Source organism: Amblyraja radiata, chromosome 15 (assembly GCF_010909765.2).
Source record: "Amblyraja radiata isolate CabotCenter1 chromosome 15, sAmbRad1.1.pri, whole genome shotgun sequence".
Classification (NCBI taxonomy): Eukaryota; Metazoa; Chordata; class Chondrichthyes; order Rajiformes; family Rajidae; genus Amblyraja; species Amblyraja radiata.
Genome location: NC_045970.1, coordinates 47,320,214 through 47,343,139, shown reverse-complemented (window position 1 = coordinate 47,343,139; position 22,926 = coordinate 47,320,214). Strand labels below are relative to the sequence as shown.

Here is a 22,926-nt window from a genome sequence, read left to right as displayed (position 1 = left end):
AACAAATACATAAGTTTGCAAATCAATTCTATGAGTGCAGTAGGGCTGCAAATAAGTATTAAAATAATATTCTGCTCTGTCACGTAAGTGGTGGTAAAAGGCTGCATTTGTCAAATCTTTACGATCTTCCCTTTATACTTTCAATGGGCACCTGTGGAAACCTCTGCTCACAAAGCGGTAGAAAGTAACTTAAAAGTCCCGTGGGGGGAGGGGGGGATGGGAGGGGAGATATTTTTAAAAAGTACCATTTATTCTATTTCTAACAAAACAGGGATAAGATTCATCATCAGCCGCATGCACTCAACACAGGGTGCTGGAATCCACTATTTAAACCCAGTCCCATTGAAGACAACGCCAGCATCCGACATTGCATCTTATATTCAGTGCATGTGTCTAAAGATGAATTTGTACCCCGAGGGGGTAGGTTCTGAAATGTCCATCAGTCACTGAAGGTATGTAATTCGCTCGGTCAGAACCAGGCCACCATTTTGAAATTGGCCTAATCTATCGACAACTGCAAAAATAGATAGGGTTTACGTGTCATGTACAGAAACCAATTTGCTTCAGTCCTTCAAACCGTGAACCTTTTTTATGTTTTACTTCGCCTGGAGTCCACTCCCAATATTCACAATCAAAGCATGAAATTGCGATCACAACCAGGGATTTCTTTGTGAATAAAGATGCTGACCCACTTCTGTGATGGTTGGGAATGTCAAGATGGCCGACGTCCTCAAGTTGGATAAATCAAAATGCACGCCTGAAGTGAACAAATTGGAGACCAGTTACATTTCCCACGGAGGCTATAAAAAAAGTGGATTTTTTTGTTTTTCGTCAATTGTGATAAAAATTCTAGTTTAGAGTTTTGTCATAGGTATGTGAAGGTTATTCCAGGGTCCCATCCACAGTTCTTCCTCATCGGACTGTGCCTGTTCGCTACGACACACCAGAGGAGACCCCTGGCCGTCCTCGATGTCGATTGCCGTCTCTTGGTCGCCGCCGGGGCAGTTTGCCCGCTCGCTCTTCGCCTTGGCCGCGCTGGTTCCGGCCTCCCGGTTGCCGGGCCCCGGGGTGGCGGAGCTGTCCGACGGGAGCCCGGCGTTGAGGTGGTCGCGGCTGCAGGAAGGGGTCGCCTCTGACGGCGGATTGTTCAAGGGGGCCCTCTCTTCCTGAGTGGCCTCGAGCCGGTCCAGTTTCTTGAAGTGCTTCCCCACCCTGGCCGGCGAGGCCGCCTTTCCGTTGGCCGCGGCGGGGCAAGTGCGTCTGGTTCTTATAATGGATCCGTTCTGCACCACGTAGATGTTGCTGTTCATGCTGCTGTGGTTGGTCGGGTGCTTGACTCGAAGCCTCTGTGCCTCCGATGCGCTGTCCTCCCCGGTCGAGCTGGTTTCATACTCGCGGTCCACCACCAACTTGACCCGTTTATGGCGAGCCCACTGTGAGAGACAAAAACAAGTGTTGAGAGAACCTTTTACTTTTAGTTTTAGAGATTAATAATTAATAGAGATTTTATCAGAAATTTAATAGCGATTAATAATATAGTCCTGACTACGGGTACCGTCTGTAGTTAGCTTGTACATTCACCCTTTTGCGTGGGTTTTCTTCGAGATCTTCGGTTTCCTCCCACATTCAAAAGGTTTGTAGATTAATTGGCTTTATGTAAAATATTGCCCCAAGTTTGTGTAGGGTAGAGTAAGGAAGCGGGGATTGCTTGTTGGCACGGATTCTGATGGGCCGAAGGGCCTGTTTCCGCGCTGTATCTTTAAACTAAACTAAATTATTATTTATGATCAGTTCTACAAGCAGAATTGGGCCAATCGGCCCATCAAGACCACTCCGCCATTTAATCATGGCTGATCTACCTTTCCCTCTCTACCCTATTCTCCTACCTTCTCCCCATAACCTTCTGAATCTTCTGAATTTGTAGTGGGCAGGGCAGTACTCTGCATATCTGCATATAACCCCTGACGAACGTACTAATCACGAATCTGTCAAATTCCACCTTAAAGATATCAGTTGACGGCCTCTTCAGCAGTCCATGGCAATGAATTCCACAGATTCACCACCCTCTGACTAAAGAAATTCCTCTTCATCTTTCTAAAGGTACGTCCTTTTATTCTGAGGGTATGGCCTCTGATCCTGGACTCTCCCACTAGGGGAAACATCTTCTCCGCACCCACTCTATCCAGGCCTTTTACTGTTCTGTAGGTTTTAATGAGGTCCCACCTCATCCTTCCGAACTCCAGCGCGTACAGGCCCAGTGCCTTTAAACGCTCATCATATGTTGACCCAATCCAGGGATCATTCTCGTAAACCTCCTCTGGACCCGATAGAGGTACAGCTTGGAAACAAGCCCTTGGGCCTACTGAGTCCACCCTGACCAGCGATCCCCATACACTTCCTCTATCCTACACACTATGGACAATTTACAGAGGCCAATGAAACCTACAAACCTGCACATCTTCGGAAGGTGTGAGGAAACGGGAGAAAATCTCCGCAGATCACGGGGAGAACTAACAAACTCCGTTCAGTCGACACCCGTAGTCAGGATCAAACCCGGGTCTCTGGCACTGTGAGGCAGCAACTCTATCGCTGCGCCACCGTGCCGCACCTTTTGAACTTACTTTGGTGGTACATCTGGTCGACATTGAAGCAGCCCTTCAAAAGCATGAATTTGCCATTGTTAAATTGCTCTTAGTTTGTAGATGAATAATTGAATCAGGGAAGAGTTGATGGGAATGTGGGGGAGCAGACATCACCAGGAAAATTAGTGGGGGAAAAGCGATAGTTCGGTGAGCCAGAATATTCTCAATGGGCCTAATGGTCTCTTTCTATCTTTTAGCTTTAGTTTTAGAGATACAGCATGCAAACAGGCCCTTTGGCCCACCGAGTCTGCCCCGACCAGCAAGTAGGCAAGTTCTATCCTACACGCTGGGGGCAATTTACAGAAGCCAAATTAACTTGCCAACCCTGCACGAGCTTGGAATGTGGGGGCAAACCGGGAAACTGCTGGTCATAGATAGAACATGCAAACTGCATTCAGCCAGCTCCTGTAGTCGGGATCGAAGCCAGGTCACAGGCACTGTGAGGCAACAGCTCTACCTCTGCGCCACTGTATTGCCCCTATGAGGTACTATGGAATATAGTTTCTCGGGAAGGAGATAGAATGAGCTGTGTGGAGTTGGGGCAATGAGATGTGAAGGAAAGAACTGCAGATAGATGCTGGTTTCAATCGAAGGTAGACACAAAATGCTGGAGTAACTCCACAGGCGAGGCAGAATCTCTGGAGAGAAGGAATGGGCGACGTTTCGGGTCGAGACCCTTCTTCAGACTCAAAGGGTCTCGACCCGAAACATCGCCCATTCCTTCTCTCCAGAGATGCTGCCTCACCTGCTGAGTTACTCCAGCATTTTGTGTCTACCTGGGGCAATGAGATGGTGGCTATGGAATGAAGATTTCCCGATGGTCTTACTGGGATGGGACCAGTGGATGTGGTCTGACACCACCACTGATCATCAGGATCTATGTCTATCAACGAGGCTCCGAGAAGAATGGAAAGAAGTGTATTAACTTGTGAGAGATGGAGATAAGGTAGACAGTCTAAACCTTTTTTACTCAGGATGTAAATGTCAAAGACGAGAGGGCATAGCTTTATGGCGCGAAGGGGCAAAGTTGAAAGGAGATGCGTGGAGCAGGTTTTGTTTTTTGGTGGGTGCCTGGAACATGCCTGGAATCTGTGGAATTCTCTGCCACAGAAGGCAGTGGAGGCCAATTCACTTGATGTTTTCAAAAGAGAGTAAGATTTAGCTCTTAGGGCTAACGGAATCAAGGGATATGGGGAAAAGAGCAGGAACCGGATACTGATCTTGGATGATCAGCCACGATCATATTGAATGGTGGTGCTGGCTCGAAGGGTGGTATGGCCTACTCCTGCACCCAATTTTCTATGTTTCTAACATGTTTCCAGAAGTCATGGTGGAGGCAGATACGATAGCGGCATTTACGAGGCTGTTAGATAGGCACGTGAATGTGTTCAGAACGGGTGGTTAAGGATGGACACAAAAAGCTGGAGTAACTCAGCGGGACAGGCAGCATCGCTGGAGAGAAGGAATGGGTGATGTTTCGGGTCGGGACCATTGAATCATGTACAGGCAGAGGAGTTTAGTCTAACTTGGCATCATGTCTGGCACAGATGTACCAGTGCACCTATAATGTTGAATAGAAAGGGGATATTTAACAATAAAATGATTTACAATGTCCAAACATGCTAAATCCACACAGCAACATCGATAGCTGCCCGCATGCATTGCAGAGGACAGAATTGATCAGCTATAGCACCAACAGAGATTGCACTCAGTTCAAATTCCGCATGCCAACTTTAATGCAAAAATATGTCAAGTTCAGTTGAAGAGATTAGATTGAAGTCGTTGGAAATGTTTCATTCTGATCAGTAACTTGCGAAAGAAACACAAATAGAAGAAAAACACACAGTCACCCAGTTGCCCAAGAAACTGATTCCAGTTTGGAGAATAATTATGAAAGCCCAGGGCAAATATTGCAACAAGCGTCGCAACCAAATGTGTCAAAATCTTTGCAAATGCAACCGAGGCAAACATCAAATCCACTGCAATCAAAGGCTTGCAAATCTTTGCCAACACAATCACGCCAATCCACTCTTAAATAAAGTGCTTTCGGGCACCTGCAACCTCTTTCAAAACGATGTTCCTGATTCTGATGACTCTTCGCTGTCTTCCTCCTGCATGGTTCCTCCGTGGCTGCTGTACTCCTGAGCTGAAGCCGTGTCTCCGCTTCCGCTTGCGCTTCCATCCCTGCCGCCCGCATCTGCCGCGGACTGGGAATAATCGGAGCTCTCCGTCCGCCCGGACTCCGCGGTGCTCGTCGCGCTGCGGCCCGTGCTACTCCGGCCAGCACCGGCACCGGAGGCTCTGCTGCTCTCGCCGCCACTCGACTGACTGTCTTCAGGTCCGGTGCTAACGGTACGCCCGTCGGCCGAGTCACCCTCCCCGCCCGTGCTCTTGCTCGTGGTGTCAGGAGCGGTCTGCTGACCGATCGTTCCGCTGGAACTTGCCCCGCCGCTCATGTCTGTGGATTCATCCCCGTCGATCCCGGTGCTTCTAATATCTCCGTCCCCTGTTTCAGACTCACTGTCCTGGTCTTCGGTCGACTCTGACTCCTCAATGGCATTCCCCGAGCTGCTGCTGACTGTGACGGATGTGCTCACACTTGTTCCTCTGGTGGAGTCGGTCCTCCTGCTGCTTCTGGCGGCGGAGGTTTCCCCGCTACTCGCACTGCCCTGGGTCGACGAGCTGGTCCTCTCCACTGGGCCGCTCGTGCTTGAAGTCCCCTGGCCGGCCTCGCTCTCCGACCGCGCGCTACTCCCTGCTGGGGTCGCTGAGGTGGCTCTGCTGCTCACGCTTCCTCGCGAGGCTGTCCCTGAACTTGTTGCCTCTGTCTCCGTGAGGGTGGCAGCATCTTCGTCGGACTCCTCCGACCCTTCCTCAGGACTACGTGACGCGGCCTCGCTCGTGGACAACGTGCCTGATGCCGACTCTTGACCTTCTGTATCAGACGGTCTGCTCCGCGACGTCTTTCCGCTCTGGGAACTAGACTTCTCGGTTGTTTCACTTTTGGATTCTTCATCGGAATCAACCTCATCTTCTTCATCCTCTGATTCATCCTCATCATCCTTATCTTCCTTGGATTCATCCTCATCATCTTTATCCTGCTCTGATTCATCCTCATCATCTTTAGCTTCCTCCGATTCATCCTCATCAACTTTATCCTCCTCCGATTCTTCTTCCTCTGGCTCAGATGTTGCCTCCTCGTCCATAAAATCTGATCCTTTCTCATCTTCCTCGTCAGAGTCCACCGTACTCTCATTCGTCTCGTCTTGATCGAGCGTCACTTTGAGGCAGTCCTTGTCTTCCGCCTCCGACCGATCGGCACTGCCCGCGCTCGAGCCACCGCCAGCCTCCTTGGAGGAGCCGCTGGTCTTCACGCTCTCTTCCTCAGCGCCATCGCTGCCCTCCTCTTCCTCCTCACTCCCCGTCGTGATGCTGATCGCCACCGTTGAGACCTTCCCCTCCTTGTCTGACCCGCTGCTGCCCGGAGTCCCGGCTCCGACCTCCCGGCCGCTCTCCGTGACCGAGCCCTTTCGGGACTTGCGCTCCGGTTGCTTGGAAATTTTGACCCCCTTCGGCGCCTTGCCCGTTTTCTTCCTCTCCCCCGGCTCCTCCGCGGTCGACTTCTGGAAGTAGTTCCCATTGATGACGACGCTGCCTGATCCGTCGCTTGCTGCCCTGTCCTGGCTATCCACGGGCTTCGCGGAGACAAGCTTGGCATAGTCGCTGTCCTTGCTGCCGCCGCCTTTTACCTTCTTAAGTATCATGGGGAATATTTTTACTTTCTTCCATCGAGCTGGGTGGGTGATGGAGGAGTCGGCCGCCTGCCCGTCGCCTGCTTCCCCGCCCTTGCTGATGTTTGCCGTTATCTTACTGATCTTAACCACACTGCTCAGCTTGCTCTTTCCCTGTCCACCCTGCACCAATCCCGGAGCCGTACTCCCGCTGGCCACGGGGCCACCTGCATGCTCTGGGGCACCAGCTTGGCCCACTGCAACGCCACTCGGTGTTTCCGCTCCAGTGAGGTCTCCGGTGTCCTGCTTAGCACTTTTCCTAATGGCACTTTTGCCTTGAGGCATTGCCTGAAATTATGAAAATGGAACCACATTAAAGACCATGCAGGGAGAAACATGATGGGCAAACTTCGCTCAGTCCGCCTGGGCCTACCTGATCTCCCGGTTGCAAAACACATTAATTCCCCTTCCCATTCCCACGCTGTCCTTTCTGTCCTAGGCCTCCTCCATTGTCAGAATGAGGCTAAACGCAAAGTGGAGGAACAACATCTCACATTTTGCTTGGGCAGCTTACAGCCCAGTGGTATGAATATTGATTTCTCTAACCAAGTAACCCCGGCATTCCCACTCTCTCTCTATCCCTCCCCCACCCAAGTCGCACCAGCTTCTCGTTTTCACCCAACAAACAGCTAACAATGGCCTGTTTTTTCTTTATCATCGTTAGTTTTTTGCATATCTTTCATTCATTGTTCTTTATCTCTCTACATCATCGTCTATATCTCTCGTTTCCCTTGCCCCTAACCAGTCTGAAGAAGGGTCTCGACCCAAAGCATCACCTATTCCTTTCCTCCAAAGATGCTGGCAGGCCCGCTGATTTACTCCAGCATTTTGTGTCTGAAAGCAGTTTAAGACATGACCCTCCATCTTTCTAGTCACAGAAAGAGATACCTGTATAAGACCCTTCACACCTTCAGTATATCTCTAAAATCACCCCTCATCCTCCTGCGCTCCAAAGAATAGAGTCCTAGCCTGCTTAACCTCTCCCTATAGCCCAGTACTCTGATAAGTTGCAACTGCTCATGTCTTGAAAGGCCTTTTTCCCAATGGTCATCAGAGCAGAAACCCTGCCATAAACACTGACCCCTACACGTCTGGGCATTGAACAAATGATCTGGACGGAGTTCGTACGTTCTCCCCGTGACCTACATGGGTTTTCTCCGAGATCGGTTTCCTCCCACACTTCAAAAACGTAGAGATTTGTAGGTGAATTGGCTTGGTATAAATGTAAAATTATCCCTAGTGTGTGTAGGGCGGTGTTAGTGTGCTGGGATGGCTGGTCGACGCGGACTCGATGGGCCGAAGGGCCTGTTTCCACGCTGTACCTCTAAACTAAACTAAACGCTCAACTACCTCAATCCTAAAATCGCTACCCTATGCTGCCCAACACATTAAGTTCCTCCAGCACCTTGGATCTATCTTCTGGTACAAACATTCATCAGTGACATACCATAGATACCAATAACTACTCCATCACCTCCCTCCGAGACACAGGGAGGCGTGTCCTGTACGGGCTCCTCCTCCACACCCTGCACTTCCTCGCGCTGGTCCACCGTCCGGCCACCAAGTGGCGGTCGGTGTTGCCTTCCGATCGCGAGGGATTCCCCTGGTGGGGGTCCCTCTACGCAGGGATTCTCGCCCTCTACATCGGGGACCTGGGGTGGAGAATATTGCACCGAGGAATTCCCGTGCAACCTGTTTCTCTCGCAGTTCGCAGGCTCGCCAGCCGCCTGCCACTTTTGCGGGCTGGAAGAATCTGTGTATCACGTGTACATGGAGTGTGTAAGGTTGCAGCCACTGTTCCAATGTCTAAAGGGGCTGCTCCTTGTCTTCTGGCTGCACTTCACACCCACCATCCCCATCTTTGGACACCCTGTGCGTAGGGGAGAGGGTAGGGTTGAAGATGTCCTGGTTGGGTTGCTCCTGGGCCTGGCCAAGCTGGCCATCCGCGAGTCACGGCACCAGGCGGAAGAGGGCTCTGCCAGAGCCGGCTGCCTGCCCCTTTTCCGGGGGTATGTCCGCATCCGGGTGGGGTTATAAAAGGACTACGCCCTGTCCACGGGCACCCTAGGGGATTTCTGGGCACCGCAGGGTGTTGAATGCATCCTCAATAAGGAGTGTAACATAGTTGTATAGTAATTTATTTAGCATATTTGTTTGTATTGTATTATGGTGGTGGGTTCTGGTTTGTTTTATTGTATTGTATATATTATTTTTAATAATTGAATCCATTTTTTGATCACAATTTTTTTTTTTAAATAACTACTCCATACTATTATAGTAGTTATGATGTATTGACAACAAAAGGGCAGCATATTTTGACCTGGAGGGAAAAATAAAGGATGTTGACTTATAACCATATAACCATATAACAATTACAGCACGGAAACAGGCCATCTCGGCCCTACAAGTCCGTGCCGAACAATTATTTTCCCTTAGTCCCACCTGCCTGCACTCATACCATAACCCTCCATTCCCTTCTCATCCATATGCCCATCCAATTTATTTTTAAATGATACCAACGAACCTGCCTCCACCATTTCCACTGGAAGCTCATTCCACACCGCTACCACTCTGAGTAAAGAAGTTCCCCCTCATGTTACCCCTAAACTTCTGTCCCTTAATTCTGAAGTCATGTCCTCTTGTTTGAATCTTCCCTATTCTCAAAGGGAAAAGCTTGTCCACATCAACTCTGTCTATCCCTCTCATCATTTTAAAGACCTCTATCAAGTCCCCCCTTAACCTTCTGCGCTCCAGAGAATAAAGACCTAACTTATTCAACCTTTCTCTGTAACTTAGTTGCTGAAACCCAGGCAACATTCTAGTAAATCTCCTCTGTACTCTCTCTATTTTGTTGACATCCTTCCTATAATTGGGCGACCAAAATTGTACACCATACTCCAGATTTGGTCTCACCAATGCCTTGTACAATTTTAACATTACATCCCAGCTTCTATACTCAATGCTCTTATTTATAAAGGCTAGCATACCAAAAGCTTTCTTTACCACCCTATCTATATGAGATTCCACCTTCAAGGAACTATGCACGGTTATTCCCAGATCCCTCTGTTCAACTGCATTCTTCAATTCCCTACCATTTACCATGTATGTCCTATTTTGATTTGTCCTGCCAAGGTGTAGCACCTCACATTTATCAGCATTAAACTCCATCTGCCATCTTTCAGCCCATTCTTCCAAATGGCCTAAATCACTCTGTAGACTTTGGAAATCCTCTTCATTATCCACAACACCCCCTATCTTGGAATCATCTGCATACTTACTAATCCAATTTACCACACCTTCATCCAGATCATTGATGTACATGACAAACAACAAAGGACCCAACACAGATCCCTGAGGCACCCCACTAGTCACCTGCCTCCAACCCGACAAACAGCCATCCACCATTACCCTCTGGCGCCTCCCATTCAGCCACTGTTGAATCCATCTTGCTACTCCTGCATTTATACCCAACAGTTGAACCTTCTTAACCAACCTTCCATGAGGAACCTTGTCAAAGGCCTTACTAAAGTCCATATAGACAACATCCACTGCTTTACCCTCGCCAATTTCCCTAGTAACCTCTTCAAAAAATTCAAGAAGACTTCTCTAACTTCTCTTGCTTTCCCTCTCTCACCATCCCTCCACCTTTCCAGTTATCAGACCAGACTGTCTCCGACTACATTTTATCTGTTTGCTTTGTTGTTACCTTCTCCCAGCTAACTATGATCTATTCTACATTTTCTTTGATCTCCATTCCCTTTTGCCCTGTTTTCACACCTTCACACTTCCTCATCTACAGTATCTATCTCCCTCCCCCTTGAGGTGAGTCTGAAGAAGTTGTCTCAACCCGTTCCTTCCCTACAGAGACGATGCCTGTCCCGGCTGAGTTACTCCAGCTTTTTATGTATTTCACAATTGCTGGACGTCCCCCGTTTGGCTTCACTAAGAAACAAACGTATATTAGCATCTAAAAGGAAAACAAAATCGTCCCGCATTGACGTACCTCGCCATCTGCATTCGATCCCTGTGGGCTGTAGAAGTAGCTGCCGTCATCTTCCATCACCACCTCTCCGTAATCATCGTACAATCCCGACGGGGAGATCAATCTCCGACGACTTCCGTACTGCGGTACTTCATACCTAGAGTTAATGTCAGAAGCACACTAGATGTCAAATAAGTAAGTAAATAAATAAGCAAACAAACAAATAAGTAAACAAATAAAGTGTCAAAGGTCAAAAAAGTTCACAAAATGTCACCTGGCCAGGCCGACCCCGCAACGTCGCCATGACAACGGGCCTTCATGTTCAGGTCATGAACCCGGTACTTAAAATCTGGGACCTTAATGGACCTGTTCCACTTATGCGGCTTTTTCGGCGACTGCCGGTACCCGTCATAGATCGTTGCAGGTTGCCGAAAATTTTCAACATGTTGAAAATCCAGCGGCAACCAGAACAAGGTACGACTCTTTGAGCGACTTCTCAAGTCGCCGGGGTGTCGCCTGTATGGTCGTGAGTAGTCTCCTCAGTCGCCCAAAGAGTCATAGCGTCTTTCTGGCCGCCGCAGGATTTTCAACATGTTGAACATTTTCGCCGACTTATGATGGGTACCGGCTGTCGCCGAAAAAAGTCGCGTAAGTGGGACAGGCCCGTAATATGGTGCCAAATCTGGCAACTCTGTACACTGTCTCAGTTTACTACTGCTGTACACATGCACTGTATATGAGATGCTTATCTAAGATGTACCTAAGTGCTTAGCTGTAGTGATACCTGTACCTGTAGTGATACCTGAACTGCACACAAAATGAATTTTGCTGTACCTCGGTACACATGACAAATAATGGACCAAGTATTTCAGACGGTTACACTGTGAACCATTTAGTATTCCAGTTTTAGCCAATATAATGATCAGCAAAAGACAGCAGGTACAATCTACTTCACTGTGAGAAGATGGCTGAGAACAGATGGTGCAAAGGCTGTTTTTGCAGAGGTAATGATGTATTTCTGGTGCATTGTAGACCATTAAATGATCCTCCCACTCCCAAACCAATTTAAGTAAGTATCATCCAACCAGCAAGTTTTTGATAACTTTTTAATGGGATTGCCTCAAAATATTGACCAAATTTCCATCAAATAAAAGTTTACTTGATCAGGGGATGTAACTCCCTTTATTTAAAATAGAGGACAATTACCAGATACAGGTTCACCACCGAATTTCCGGCATCTTTGGTTCCAGAGCCTTTCTGGATTTCAGGAGGTGTATGGAACGAGTTGCCACAGGATGTAGTTGAGGCAGGTACTATCACAACGTTTAGACAGGTACGTGGATAGGACAGGTTTAGAGGGATATGGGCCAAATGCAGCAGGTAGTACTAGTGTAGATGAGACATGTTGGGTGGTGGGGGCAAGTTGGGCCAAAGGGGTCTGTTTCCACGCTGTATGACTCTACGACACTATGTTCACACTTCATCTACCCAGAAGAACTAGGTTAAATTTCTAACCGTGCTCAATGCTCATGCCAGGTCATAGATGAATCCATTTGCATAGTGCACACAAACATGCATATGAGCGGAGCAGTTGCAAAAGTGTAGAGTTCTAATAAACCATATCATCTGAGGTGAGAAAAAACTTTTTCACCCAGAGAGTTGTGAATTTATGGAATTCCCTGCCACAGAGGACAGTGGAGACAAGTCACTGGATGGATTTAAGAGAGGGTTAGTTAGAGCTCTAGGGCCTAGTGGAGTCAAGGGATATGGGGAGAAGGCAGGCAGGGGTTATTGATAGGGAACGATCAGCCATGATCACAATGAATGGCGGTGCTGGCTCGAAGGGCCGAATGGCCTCCTCCTGCACCTATTTTCTATGTTTCTATTTGAAACCGTCGTCAAGGGCAACTCTGAAGCTGGGATGAGTCTCCAAAACGACAAAAATATTTAACTGGGTTTTATTAGAACTGAAGATCGATATGAAAAGGCAGACATTAATAATATCATATGATGTCATATTAAGGCTTTGATTTACGTGATTCAACTTGAATTAAGGGAAAGTTTTAATGGAATCCAATCAAATTCTTGCTGACCCATATGGCATGATAGGACACCAGTTTTTTAAATCACGACTCAAGGGTTTTATTTCACATTATGAACACGATACCGTCTTAAATAATTTTTATTGTTCTCTATGAAGTTAAATCTCTTTCGTCTGACCTTCCATTATTTGGAACTTTTCCACATCATGTTAGTGTTAATGAACATCAAATGAAACGCTGAAGTTTAGGGTCAGCTTCAAATGGTGAGGAATTCTACTATTTCACACTCTGCTGCTAAATTCCACACAGCTTCACAGCTTTTCAGGATTGCAGGTTAATTGGGCCTCTGTAAAAATGCCCCTGATGTGTCGGGAGTGGATGAGAACGTGGGATAGCGTAGAATTAGTGTGAACGGGTGATCGATGGTCGGTGTGGACATGGTGGGTCGAATGGCTGGTTTGACCCTTTTTTCTGAAGAAGGGCCTCGACCCGAAACGTCACCTATTGAAGCTGCCTGACCCGCTGAGTTAGTCCAGCATTTTGTGTCTTATCTTCTGGCTTGTTTCCATGCTGTATCACTAAACGAAACAAGACTAAACTAAACGAACTTGAACCAAACTAAACCAAACCAAATGTGTAGGAAAGAACTGCAGATGCTGGTTTAAATCGAAGATAGACACAAAATGCTGGAGTAACTCAGCGGGACAGGCAGCATCTCCGGAGAGAAGGAATGGGTGACGTTTCGGGTCGAGACCCTTCTTCAAACCTTTCTGTCCTGGGCCTCCTCTTTGCCAGAGTGAGGCCACACTTAAACTGAAGGAACAACACCTCAAATTCCACTTGAGTATTTTACAATCCAATGGTATGAACATTGAACTCTCCAATTTTAGGTAGCCTCTAACAACCAGCCCTCCCCTTTCTCCCCACACCCCCCTTTTCTCACCTCCTTCCATCTCCTGGGCCACACCTGGACTTACAACTATTTCTCCCCTCCCACCTATATTCCTTCCTCTGATATCGCAATGACAATCCTTTTGTCTCACACCTTTCTGTGTTTTTAATCCCTGGCATTTTCCCAACCATCTGCCTATCAACCCCCCTCTGAATTCACTTTGTACCCATCACGCTTTGTCCTGCCCCCTCCTCCTCTCCAGCTTCCTCCCCGCCCCCAACTCCCTGCAATCAGTCCGAAGAAGAATGATATAAACATAGACAATAGGTGCAAGAGTAGACCATTCGGCCCTTCGAACCAGCACCGCCATTCAATATGATCATGACTGATCATCCAAAATCAGTACCCCGTTCCTGCTTTTTCCCCGTATCCCTTGATTCCGTTAGCCCCAAGAGCCAAATCTAACTCTCTCTTGATCACAATCTGAAATGTCACCCATCCATGATCTCCAGGGATGCTGCCTGACCCACTGAGTTGCTCCAACACTCTGTGTCATTTGTTTTTATAAACCTGCATCTGCAGTTCCTTGTTTCGACATTAATAAGCCGTTGCTAGCTTTGAAGTTATCGTCTAACAATGAGATATGGTTTGTTCTTTTGTTTGCTTGGTTGTACAGAAATGCTGGTCGTGAAAATGATGCTATAATCCAAACTGATGAATGTAAGATAGTGTAGCTGAGCACAATTTAGATCGAATCAACTCCGAGGCATACGTCGGGTGGTAAAATGCAGGCAATTCTCGATTGGGAATGAAGCTAAAATGCTAAGGATTTATAAGATTGCCTGGATATAAGGACATTGATCCCAGCTTTCTCACAATATATATAATTCAGGGTAGAACTGAGCCTAAGTGCAGGAGGCTGTCACGTACTGTACTAACTGAAGCTACCATCATTGAATACGACACATGAAGAATTAAGATGAAAGAATGAAAGAAAAGATTAAAGGGCGGCAGGGTGGCGCAGCGGTAGAGTTGCTGCCTTACAGCGCTGGAGACCCGGGTTCGATCCCGACTACAGGTGCTTGACTGTACGGAGTTTGTACGTTCTCCCCGTGACCTGTGTGGGTTTATCTCCGAGATCTTCGGTTTCCTCCCACACTCCAAAGACGTACCGGTTTGCAGGTTAATTGGCTTGGTATAAATGTAAATTGTCACTAGTGTGTGTAGAATAGTGTTAGTGTGCGGGGATCGCTGGTCGGTGCGGACTCGGTGGGCCGAAGGGCCTGTTATCGCACTGTACCTCTAAACTAAGCTAAACTCATTTGAGCAAACTTAAAAATGAAGTCTCTTGAAGGTTAGGATAACATTTTATCTTTTGGTCATGTGACAATTCTATTTGTGACGGGATAATTGTGAAACTTTAGTAAAATTGCTTCCATATATCAATCAGCAATGCTATCGCTAAGCTATGATTAGCTCATTATTCAGTGTGGTATAATTAATTTTCACCTTTGCTCCATTCTTTATTTTGCTACAAATTTCAACTGCAGGCTAGCTTCCATTAAGGTGAAAGCTAATGTGAATTGAAATTTAAAGGCTGGTAATATTTGTAAAAGGTGCTGGCTGCGTTAGTTTAGTTTAGAGATACAGCGCAGAAACAGGCCCTTCGACCCACCGAGTCCACGCCGACCAGCGATCCCCGCACATTAACACTACCCTGCACACACTAGGGACAATTTTACATTTATACCAAGCCAATTAATCTACATACCTGTACATCCTTAAAGCCCTGTCCCACGGTACGAGTTCATTCCAAGAGTTCTCCCAAGTTTGCCCTGATTCGAACTCGGAGATTTACGATAATGGCCGCTCGTCGCTACTCGGGGCTCTCGTGGACATTTTTCATCATGTTGAAAAATCTTCACGAGTCTTCCCGTGCTTACCTGCCTTTAGCGAGTCTTCCCGAGTACCTGCCGTTAGCGCTAAGAGACGGCCCCGAGCTCCGACGTACCCACTACGTTCATTCTCCGTGCTTACCACGAGTTTGATTTTTTTTAAACTCGGGAGAGCTCTTGGAATGAACTTGCACCGTGGGACAGGGCTATTAGGGTGTGGGAGGAAACCGAAGATCTCGGAGAAAACCCATGTAGGTCATGGGGAGAACGTGCAAACCCCGTACAGACAAACACCCTTAGTCGGGATCAAACCCGGGTCAGACAGTGGGATGCTGCCTGACCCGTTGAGTTACTCGGGTTCCCGGTGCTGTAAGGCAGCCACTCTACTGCTGCGCTGCCTTTGAACATGAGCCTGATGTGAATGGAATTCAAATAAGGATGGGAAAAAAGATATTGCATGCTTTCTGAATGGTAAGCAATATTTTATTGCATATTGGAACAGTTAAAAAATTGCATACTTCTCAGGAAGCATGCGATATTTTTAACTGGAGCAGTGCTGACCTCTGAAGATAGACACAACAAGCTGGAGTAGCTCAGCGGGTCAGGCAGCATCTCTGGAGAAAAGGAATAGGTGACGTTTCGGGTCGAGACCCTTCTTCAGACCGGAGAGATGAGGAGAACTTCTTCAAAGGAGGCATACCTTGAGGAGATTTCGCAGTAGAGGAAACCAAATGTGTAAAAGGAACTGCAGATGCTGGTTTACACCAAAGATAGGCACAATGTGCTGGAGTAACTCAGCGAGTCAGGAAGCATCTCACTGCCTGACCTGCTGAGTTACTCCAGCACATCTTTGGTGATTATCTTTGGTGTAAACCAGCATCTACAGTTCAGTCCTGCCCTCTGTGTGGAGTTGGTGCTTCCGTTGGGTGCTCCGGTATCTTCCATATATCCCAGAAGATGTGCAGGTTAGTAGATTTATTGGTGTTCCTAGTGTGTGGGGATGATGGAATCGGGATGGGAACACGAGGAGGCCAGGCTGTAGGGAGAGTCAACAGGTGAGTGGGATTATTCTGAGAGACCATGGGCCCAATGGACCAAAATGACCTCTTTGTCTGTCAGAAGGAAATAGCGATAGGACAGGACAGCACAGGAATGTGCCCTTTGGCCCACAACGTTTGTGCTGATCATGATGCCAAGTTAAAATCATCTCATCTGCCTCCACATGAATCATTTACTGAAGAAGGATCTCTTTTTTAAATTAACATTTGTTTTTTATTTTTTAAGAAATACAGCACGGAAACAGGCCCTTCGGCCCACCGGGTGCACGCCGACCAGCGATCCCCGCACATTAACACTATCCTTCACCCACTAGGGACAATTTTTACATTTACCAAGCCAATGAACCTACAAACCTGTACTTCTTTAGAATGTGGGAGGAAACCGAGGATCTCGGAGAAAACCCACGCAGGTCACGGGGAGAACGTACAAACTCCACACAGACAGCCCCCGTAGTCGGAATCGAACCCGGGTCTCTGGCACTGCATTCGCTGTAAGGCAGCAACTCCACCGCTGTGCCACCGTGACTGCGACCCGAAACATCACCCATGTCTCCTCTCCAGAGATGCTGCCTGTCCCGCTGAGTTACTCCAGCATTTTATGTCTTTTTTTTTAGGCCCCCTTCGGTCATGACTGACCATGGGTGATGCATCCTAGTTTGCAGGTGATGTGTGGTCGGATGCAAGCCTGGGCGATGTCATATGGAGGGCAGGCTGTTGCCCATGCAGCACGTCTCCCCCTCTCCACGTCGCTGATCGATCCAAAGGAACAGCAGGGCCGTTACAGTTTGGCACCAGCGCCGTCGCAGGAGCTGCCAGAGCGAGGTTGTAGACAACGACGAACTTCCTTAGGGGCTCTGACTCCGGATCTTCTTGAGGTTTACTCCAGGAGCCTTTTCCATGACTGGATACGGCCACAAGGCAGTGGAGGTTTTAAATCAGAGTTTTCCCTCTCCTAGATGGACTGCCTTCCCAGGCTGATGAGCCCCACCTGCCCGAGACTCATGGGGGCGGGAGCGTCTACCTTCCCGTGCAGGTCTATAGCATCTGCCTGCTGCCCACAATCTGTGTCTATCTTCGGTTTAAACCAGCACCTGCAGTTCTTTCCTACACCAACCTTATCCCTCCATTCCCTGCACTTCCACGTGCCTATCCAAAAGCCTTTTGAACTCCACGACTCGCTGTAATACAGCCAACCGTTCCACTTCTGCGATTACATGTGACAGATTTATGTGGAGATAAATTTGATGTACCGCTAGCGATTTTGAAGAACTTCACCAAAAGTGCTTACCCGGGCTCATAATTGTAGTAGTCTTGTGCATAGTAGTCCTGGCCAGGGTCGATGCCAGATTCCATTGAGAGCTCCTGCCATTCAAACAAGCAACATAATGAGTGTTTTGTGTTCACGTGCCGTTGAATTAATGCCCCAATCAAGTCAGATAATTGAAAAGTAGACGTTCAGAATATAGGTACATATATATATATATATATATAAAGGCCGTACGAAGACCATGACTAATTAGGGACAGATTATTTTACCTCAGGTCTGAGAAGCGAGGGCCTCAGTAATTGTTGTTGCTGGAAAAGAATGGTGACAGGGAAAGACAAAAAAAAAAAAGAGAGCAGGAGGTAGTAAAGAGATATAAGAGCAATTTCTTTCAAAGAGTTTTAAACGTCAAGTAGGAGGAAGTACACAAAGAAGACTCTTACCTCTTGTTGTCCATATCCTCTCCTGGAAAGAATTAGAAACAAGGAACATTTTTAAGATGCGATCAACGTTTTAATCGGAAGCCATTATGAAGGTAATAATTTAAGTTTTGAGATGCAGCGCGGAAACAGGCCCTTCGGCCCACCGAGCCCATACCGACCAGCGATCCTCGCACACTAACACTATGCCTCACACACTCCAGGGACAATTTACAATGACACCAAGCCAATTAACCTACAAATCCTGTACGCCTTTGGAGTGTGGGAGGAAACCGAAGAACTCGGAGAAAACCCACGCAGGTCACGTTGAGAACGTACAAACTCCCTACAGACAGCACCCGTAGTCGGGATCGAACCCGGGTCTCCGGCGCTGCAAGGCAGCAACTCTACCGCCGCGCCCTGTGCTGGAGTTGTTTCCTCATAACCTTTTACATTAAACATCACAGATTATAGGTTGCAGTTGTGAACCTAATCACTTGTGCTTTCATTCTAGATAAGAAATATTTCAATATTGCATATGAGATAGAGACAGTCTGAAGAAGAGTTCTGGACCAGAAACGTCACCTATCCATGTTTTACCCTCCCCCCCCCCCCCCCCCGAGATGCTGACTGACCCCCTGTGTTACTGCAGCACTTTATGTTATTTTATTGCATATGTTATATCTGGAGTAACTCAGCGGGTCAGGCAGCATCTCTGCTGAACATGGATGGGTGACGTATTGGGTCGGGGGAACATTCTTCAGACTCGCTTGTTAGTCCTGCACTGCATTTGCATGACAGGGAATGTTGCACGGACATGACAGGGAATGTTGCACGGACATGACAGGGAATGTTGCATGACAGGGAATGCTGTACATCACTGTATATTTTTGGAAATATGCAAGTTTCTATCCAGCAAAGTACTACAGCTCTGAATGAATAGTTACTTAGGTAACCACTGCAAATAAACACAAATGAGGCGTGATTTAGACAATTCTTGTGGAAGCACTTAATCTCAATGGAGAGTGAAGTGTCCTGAATTTGAAGAGTAATATTCCTAAGTGCTTTTTCAAAATAATCACACATGACGTATTGCAATTTTGTGAATAGCGGATGTTGTTAAATGTGATATTATCAACTAGGAAAATGCAGAGGAACATCTCAGGATATTATACATCACCCTGATTTAAATTGCAATCTCTAATCTGCTACTGTAATTTACATTTAAAAGGACCCCCCCCCCCACCCCAAAATAATAATACCATGCCTAATAATTCAAAGCAAACATTTGGGTGCATTGGAATATGATTGATGATAATTGTGAATGAAATTATCTGCAAAGGCTAAAAATTCTAATTCAATGCAAGCAAACGATGATCAAAACTAAATTATTTCAATTGTCCTCTGATGTGAAAGAATGAGGAATTAATATGTAGATTTATCAAGGAGGATAATTTGAGGTTTACAAAAAGGCTACTTAATATTATCTTACATCTGGCATCTCAAACAGTGATGCACTTAATTTGTTTGAAAGGCTAATGCAGACTATTTTATTATGCTAACCAATGCATGAGGCATTAAGGACATTTTAATGGCTGCACTCTGATGATCAATCAGTCAATCAGACTTTAACTCTTCCCTGTTAAGAAAAAAAAAAACCAACGCACAGCTCAAATAACGATATTATTCAGTAGGTAGACACAAAATGCTGGAGTAACTCAGCGGAACAGGCAGCATCTCTGGAGAGAAGGGATGGGTGACGTTTCGGGTCAAGACCCTTCTCAGTTAGTTACTCCAGCATTTTGTGTCTATCTTCGGTTTAAACCAGCATCTGCAGTTAGAAACATAGAAAATAGGTGCAGGAGGAGGCCATTTGGTTCTTTGAGCCTGCATCGCCATTCTTCGAGATCACGGCTGATCATCCACAATCCACAATGCCTTCTCCCCATATCCCTTGATATCTATCTAACTCTTTTAAATTCATCCAGTGAATTGGCTTCTATTGCCCTCTATGGCAGAGAATTCAACAAATTCCCAACTCTGGGTGAAAACCTTTTTTTCTCATGTCAGTTTTACATGGCCTCCCCTTTATTCTTGGACTGTGGCCTCTGGTTCTGGACTCCCCCAACATTGGGAACATTGGTTTCTACTGATACTATTCAGTGCTTTGCAAAAGATTTTCCTACCAGGTTACCAGGAATTTAGCTGCTGATAAGTGTGATTCTGGAGGGGAGAACTGATTTAGGGTCAAGATTTAGAGTGGCTAATTTATAGTAGGTTCATTTAGTTTAGATTAGAGATACAGTGCAGAAAGAGGCCCATCGGCCCACCAGATCCGTGCCGACCAGCGATCTCAGCACTCCAACACTATACTACACACACCAGGGACAATTTACGATTTCACCCAGCCAATTAGCTTAAAAACCTGTACGTCTTTGGAGTGTGAGAGGAAACCGGAGCACCCAGAGAAAACCCACGCAGGTCACGGGGAGAACGTACAAACTCCATTCAGACAGCACCCGTAGTCAGGATTGAACCCGGGTCTCTGGCGCTGTAGGGCAGCAACCCTACCGTTGCACCAGTGTGCTGCCCTTCATGGGACAATGGAAAAACTAGGAAGGACGCTCTTGTTTGGTTTCCGTGATGAACCTTTGTAACCCTGGTTGAGCAGGGTTGAAATATGTACAGGAGAATGTACAGTAAATTGGGATTCAGAGATTTAATGATAAATCGAGTTTTGAAAGCTTGAAGAGCGGCATTGTGTGATTGTGAGGGCACAGAGAGGTGAGGACCATTATTTTAGAGGGCTCCAAAGAACAGATTTAAACTTAGAACAAATGGTTTAGAAATCAAATCAGTAGAGATGAAAAGAGGAGGAAAGAGGATTAGATTTATCTGCAGTACAGCAATAAGAAGCAGCCATGCTGCGAACCACATTGGGAATAATATATGAACTCAGAACTTTTAAGATGGCATATCATTTGATTATGAAGAGATGCTTTAATAAATTTTGATACAGCCATTAAAACGATCACAATTTTTGTTCATAGAATGTTTTTAACATAAAACATAACAGGGTGGTAGGGTAGTGTAGATCAACCATATTAATCTCTGTCAATATAGCCTTCACCACATATGTTATGCATGATACACATTCCACCACCATAATCCAGTCCGGGATTTGAGTAAGGAATGCATTTAGTGATAAAGGCCTGCTCGTCCCTTAGCTCGGCGGTCTGCAAGACAATGCAACGAGTGCAACAGTGTGTATTATTTTCTCTGCATAGTTTTTAATAAATGCTTTGTGGTTGACCTAATACTTTGCAATGGCTTGATTACAAAACAGGTGGCGTAGCAGTATAGTTGCTGCCTTACAGCACCAGAGACCCGGGTTCAATCCTGACTACGGGTGCTGTCTGTACTACGGAGTGTGCACGTTCTCCCTTGTGACCTGCGTGGGTTTTCCCCGGGTGCTCACACTCCAAAGACGTACAGTTTGTTTATGTGAATTGGCTCCGGTAAAACATTATAAATTGTGCCCAGTGTGTATGATATTGCTAGGACTCTTAGGATTTGGACCCAGTCACAATGAGGAGCGGTGGTATATTTCTATGTAAATGGGGATGGTGTGCGACTCAGATTTGGACAGATAGATGGTGGTGCTCCCATGCGCCTTTACACTCGTTAGTGGTAGAGGTCATGACTTTGGGACGTGCTGTTGGAGGAGCCTTTGTGAATACCTGTCCAGCATGACTGCGGACAGCATTTTGTTGACTGTGGGCAACTGAGTGGGAGAGGGAATTCATATTTTAATGCGGTGAATGGGTGTGGATCGACCAGCCTGCTTTCTCCCACATGGTATCGAGCTTCTCAAATGGAAGTTCAACTTCCTGGTTGATCCGCTGCCTCACGGCATCAGAGACCCGGGTTCGATCCTGACATCGGACTTCAGATACAACTCGGTCTCCTGCCACCTGCAGAAGTTTTCAGATGACTCAGCAATGGTGGGCTGCATCAGTGAGGGGAGGGAAGCTGAATACAGAAGTGTAGTCAACGACCTTGTTGAGTGGTGTGGGCTGAATAACCTGCAGCCCAACGCCGACAAGGCTAAGGAGCTAGTGGTCGACTTTAGGAGGAGAGGAACGCGTGTCTCCATCAATGGTGTGGATGTGCAGTTTACCAAGGAGTACAAATACCTTGGAGTGTACCTGGACAGTAAACTGGGCTGGTCCAGGAATGCCGAGGCCCTGTACAAGAAGGGACAGAGCCAGCTGCACTTTCTGAGGAGGCTGCACTCCTTCAACATCTGCAGTAAGATGCTGCAGATGTTCTACCAATAGGTGATGGCCAGTGCCATCCTCTTCGCTGCCGTGTGCTGGGGCAGCAGGGCGAAGGCCATGGACGCCAACAGGATTAACAAACTCATCAGGAAGGCTGGCTCCATCCTGGGGGTGGAGCCAGATTCACTGGAGGTGGTCTTGGAGGGGAGGATGCTCCTCAAACTGCGGAGCATCTTGGACAATACAGCTCACCCCGTCCATGACACACTAGTCAACCTGAGGAGCACCCTCAGCAACAGAAGATAGACACAAAATGCTGGGGTAACTCAGCGGGACAGTCAGCATCTCTGGAGAGAAGGAATGAGAGAAGGACCTTCAGCAACAGACTGGTTCCACCAAGATGCAGCACAGAACGCCACAGGAGATCCTTTTTCCAATGTGGCTATCAAACTGTACAACTCCTCCCCCTTCTGTCGTCGGGGAGTCTGACTCCCCTCCCTCCTCCCCTCCCCCTCCCCGGGTTGCACATCCCCAATCCTGGACTTTGCACTTTAATTTCATATTTCATGTATCTTGTGTTTTATGACTGTTGGCAGACCAATTTTTCCTCCTGGGACAAATAGTCCTATCGCATCGTAACGTGGCGTCTCTGTGGAGTTCG

General features: G+C 47.1%; 1 protein-coding gene across 1 annotated transcript in view; it reads right to left on the bottom strand.

The window, feature by feature from the left end:
- Positions 1 to 229: 229 nt before the first annotated feature.
- The window catches only part of pcdh15 (protocadherin related 15), a gene marked incomplete at its 5' end in the record, with an annotated part of 501,491 nt that continues 478,794 nt past the window's right edge, over positions 230 to 22,926 (bottom strand). The window contains 5 exons of the mRNA XM_033034471.1: positions 230 to 1,433; positions 10,437 to 10,572; positions 17,591 to 17,664; positions 17,839 to 17,877; positions 18,010 to 18,031. Coding sequence (XP_032890362.1) covers positions 855 to 1,433; positions 10,437 to 10,572; positions 17,591 to 17,664; positions 17,839 to 17,877; positions 18,010 to 18,031 — 850 coding nt within the window. The remainder of the gene's footprint in view (positions 1,434 to 10,436; positions 10,573 to 17,590; positions 17,665 to 17,838; positions 17,878 to 18,009; positions 18,032 to 22,926) is intronic.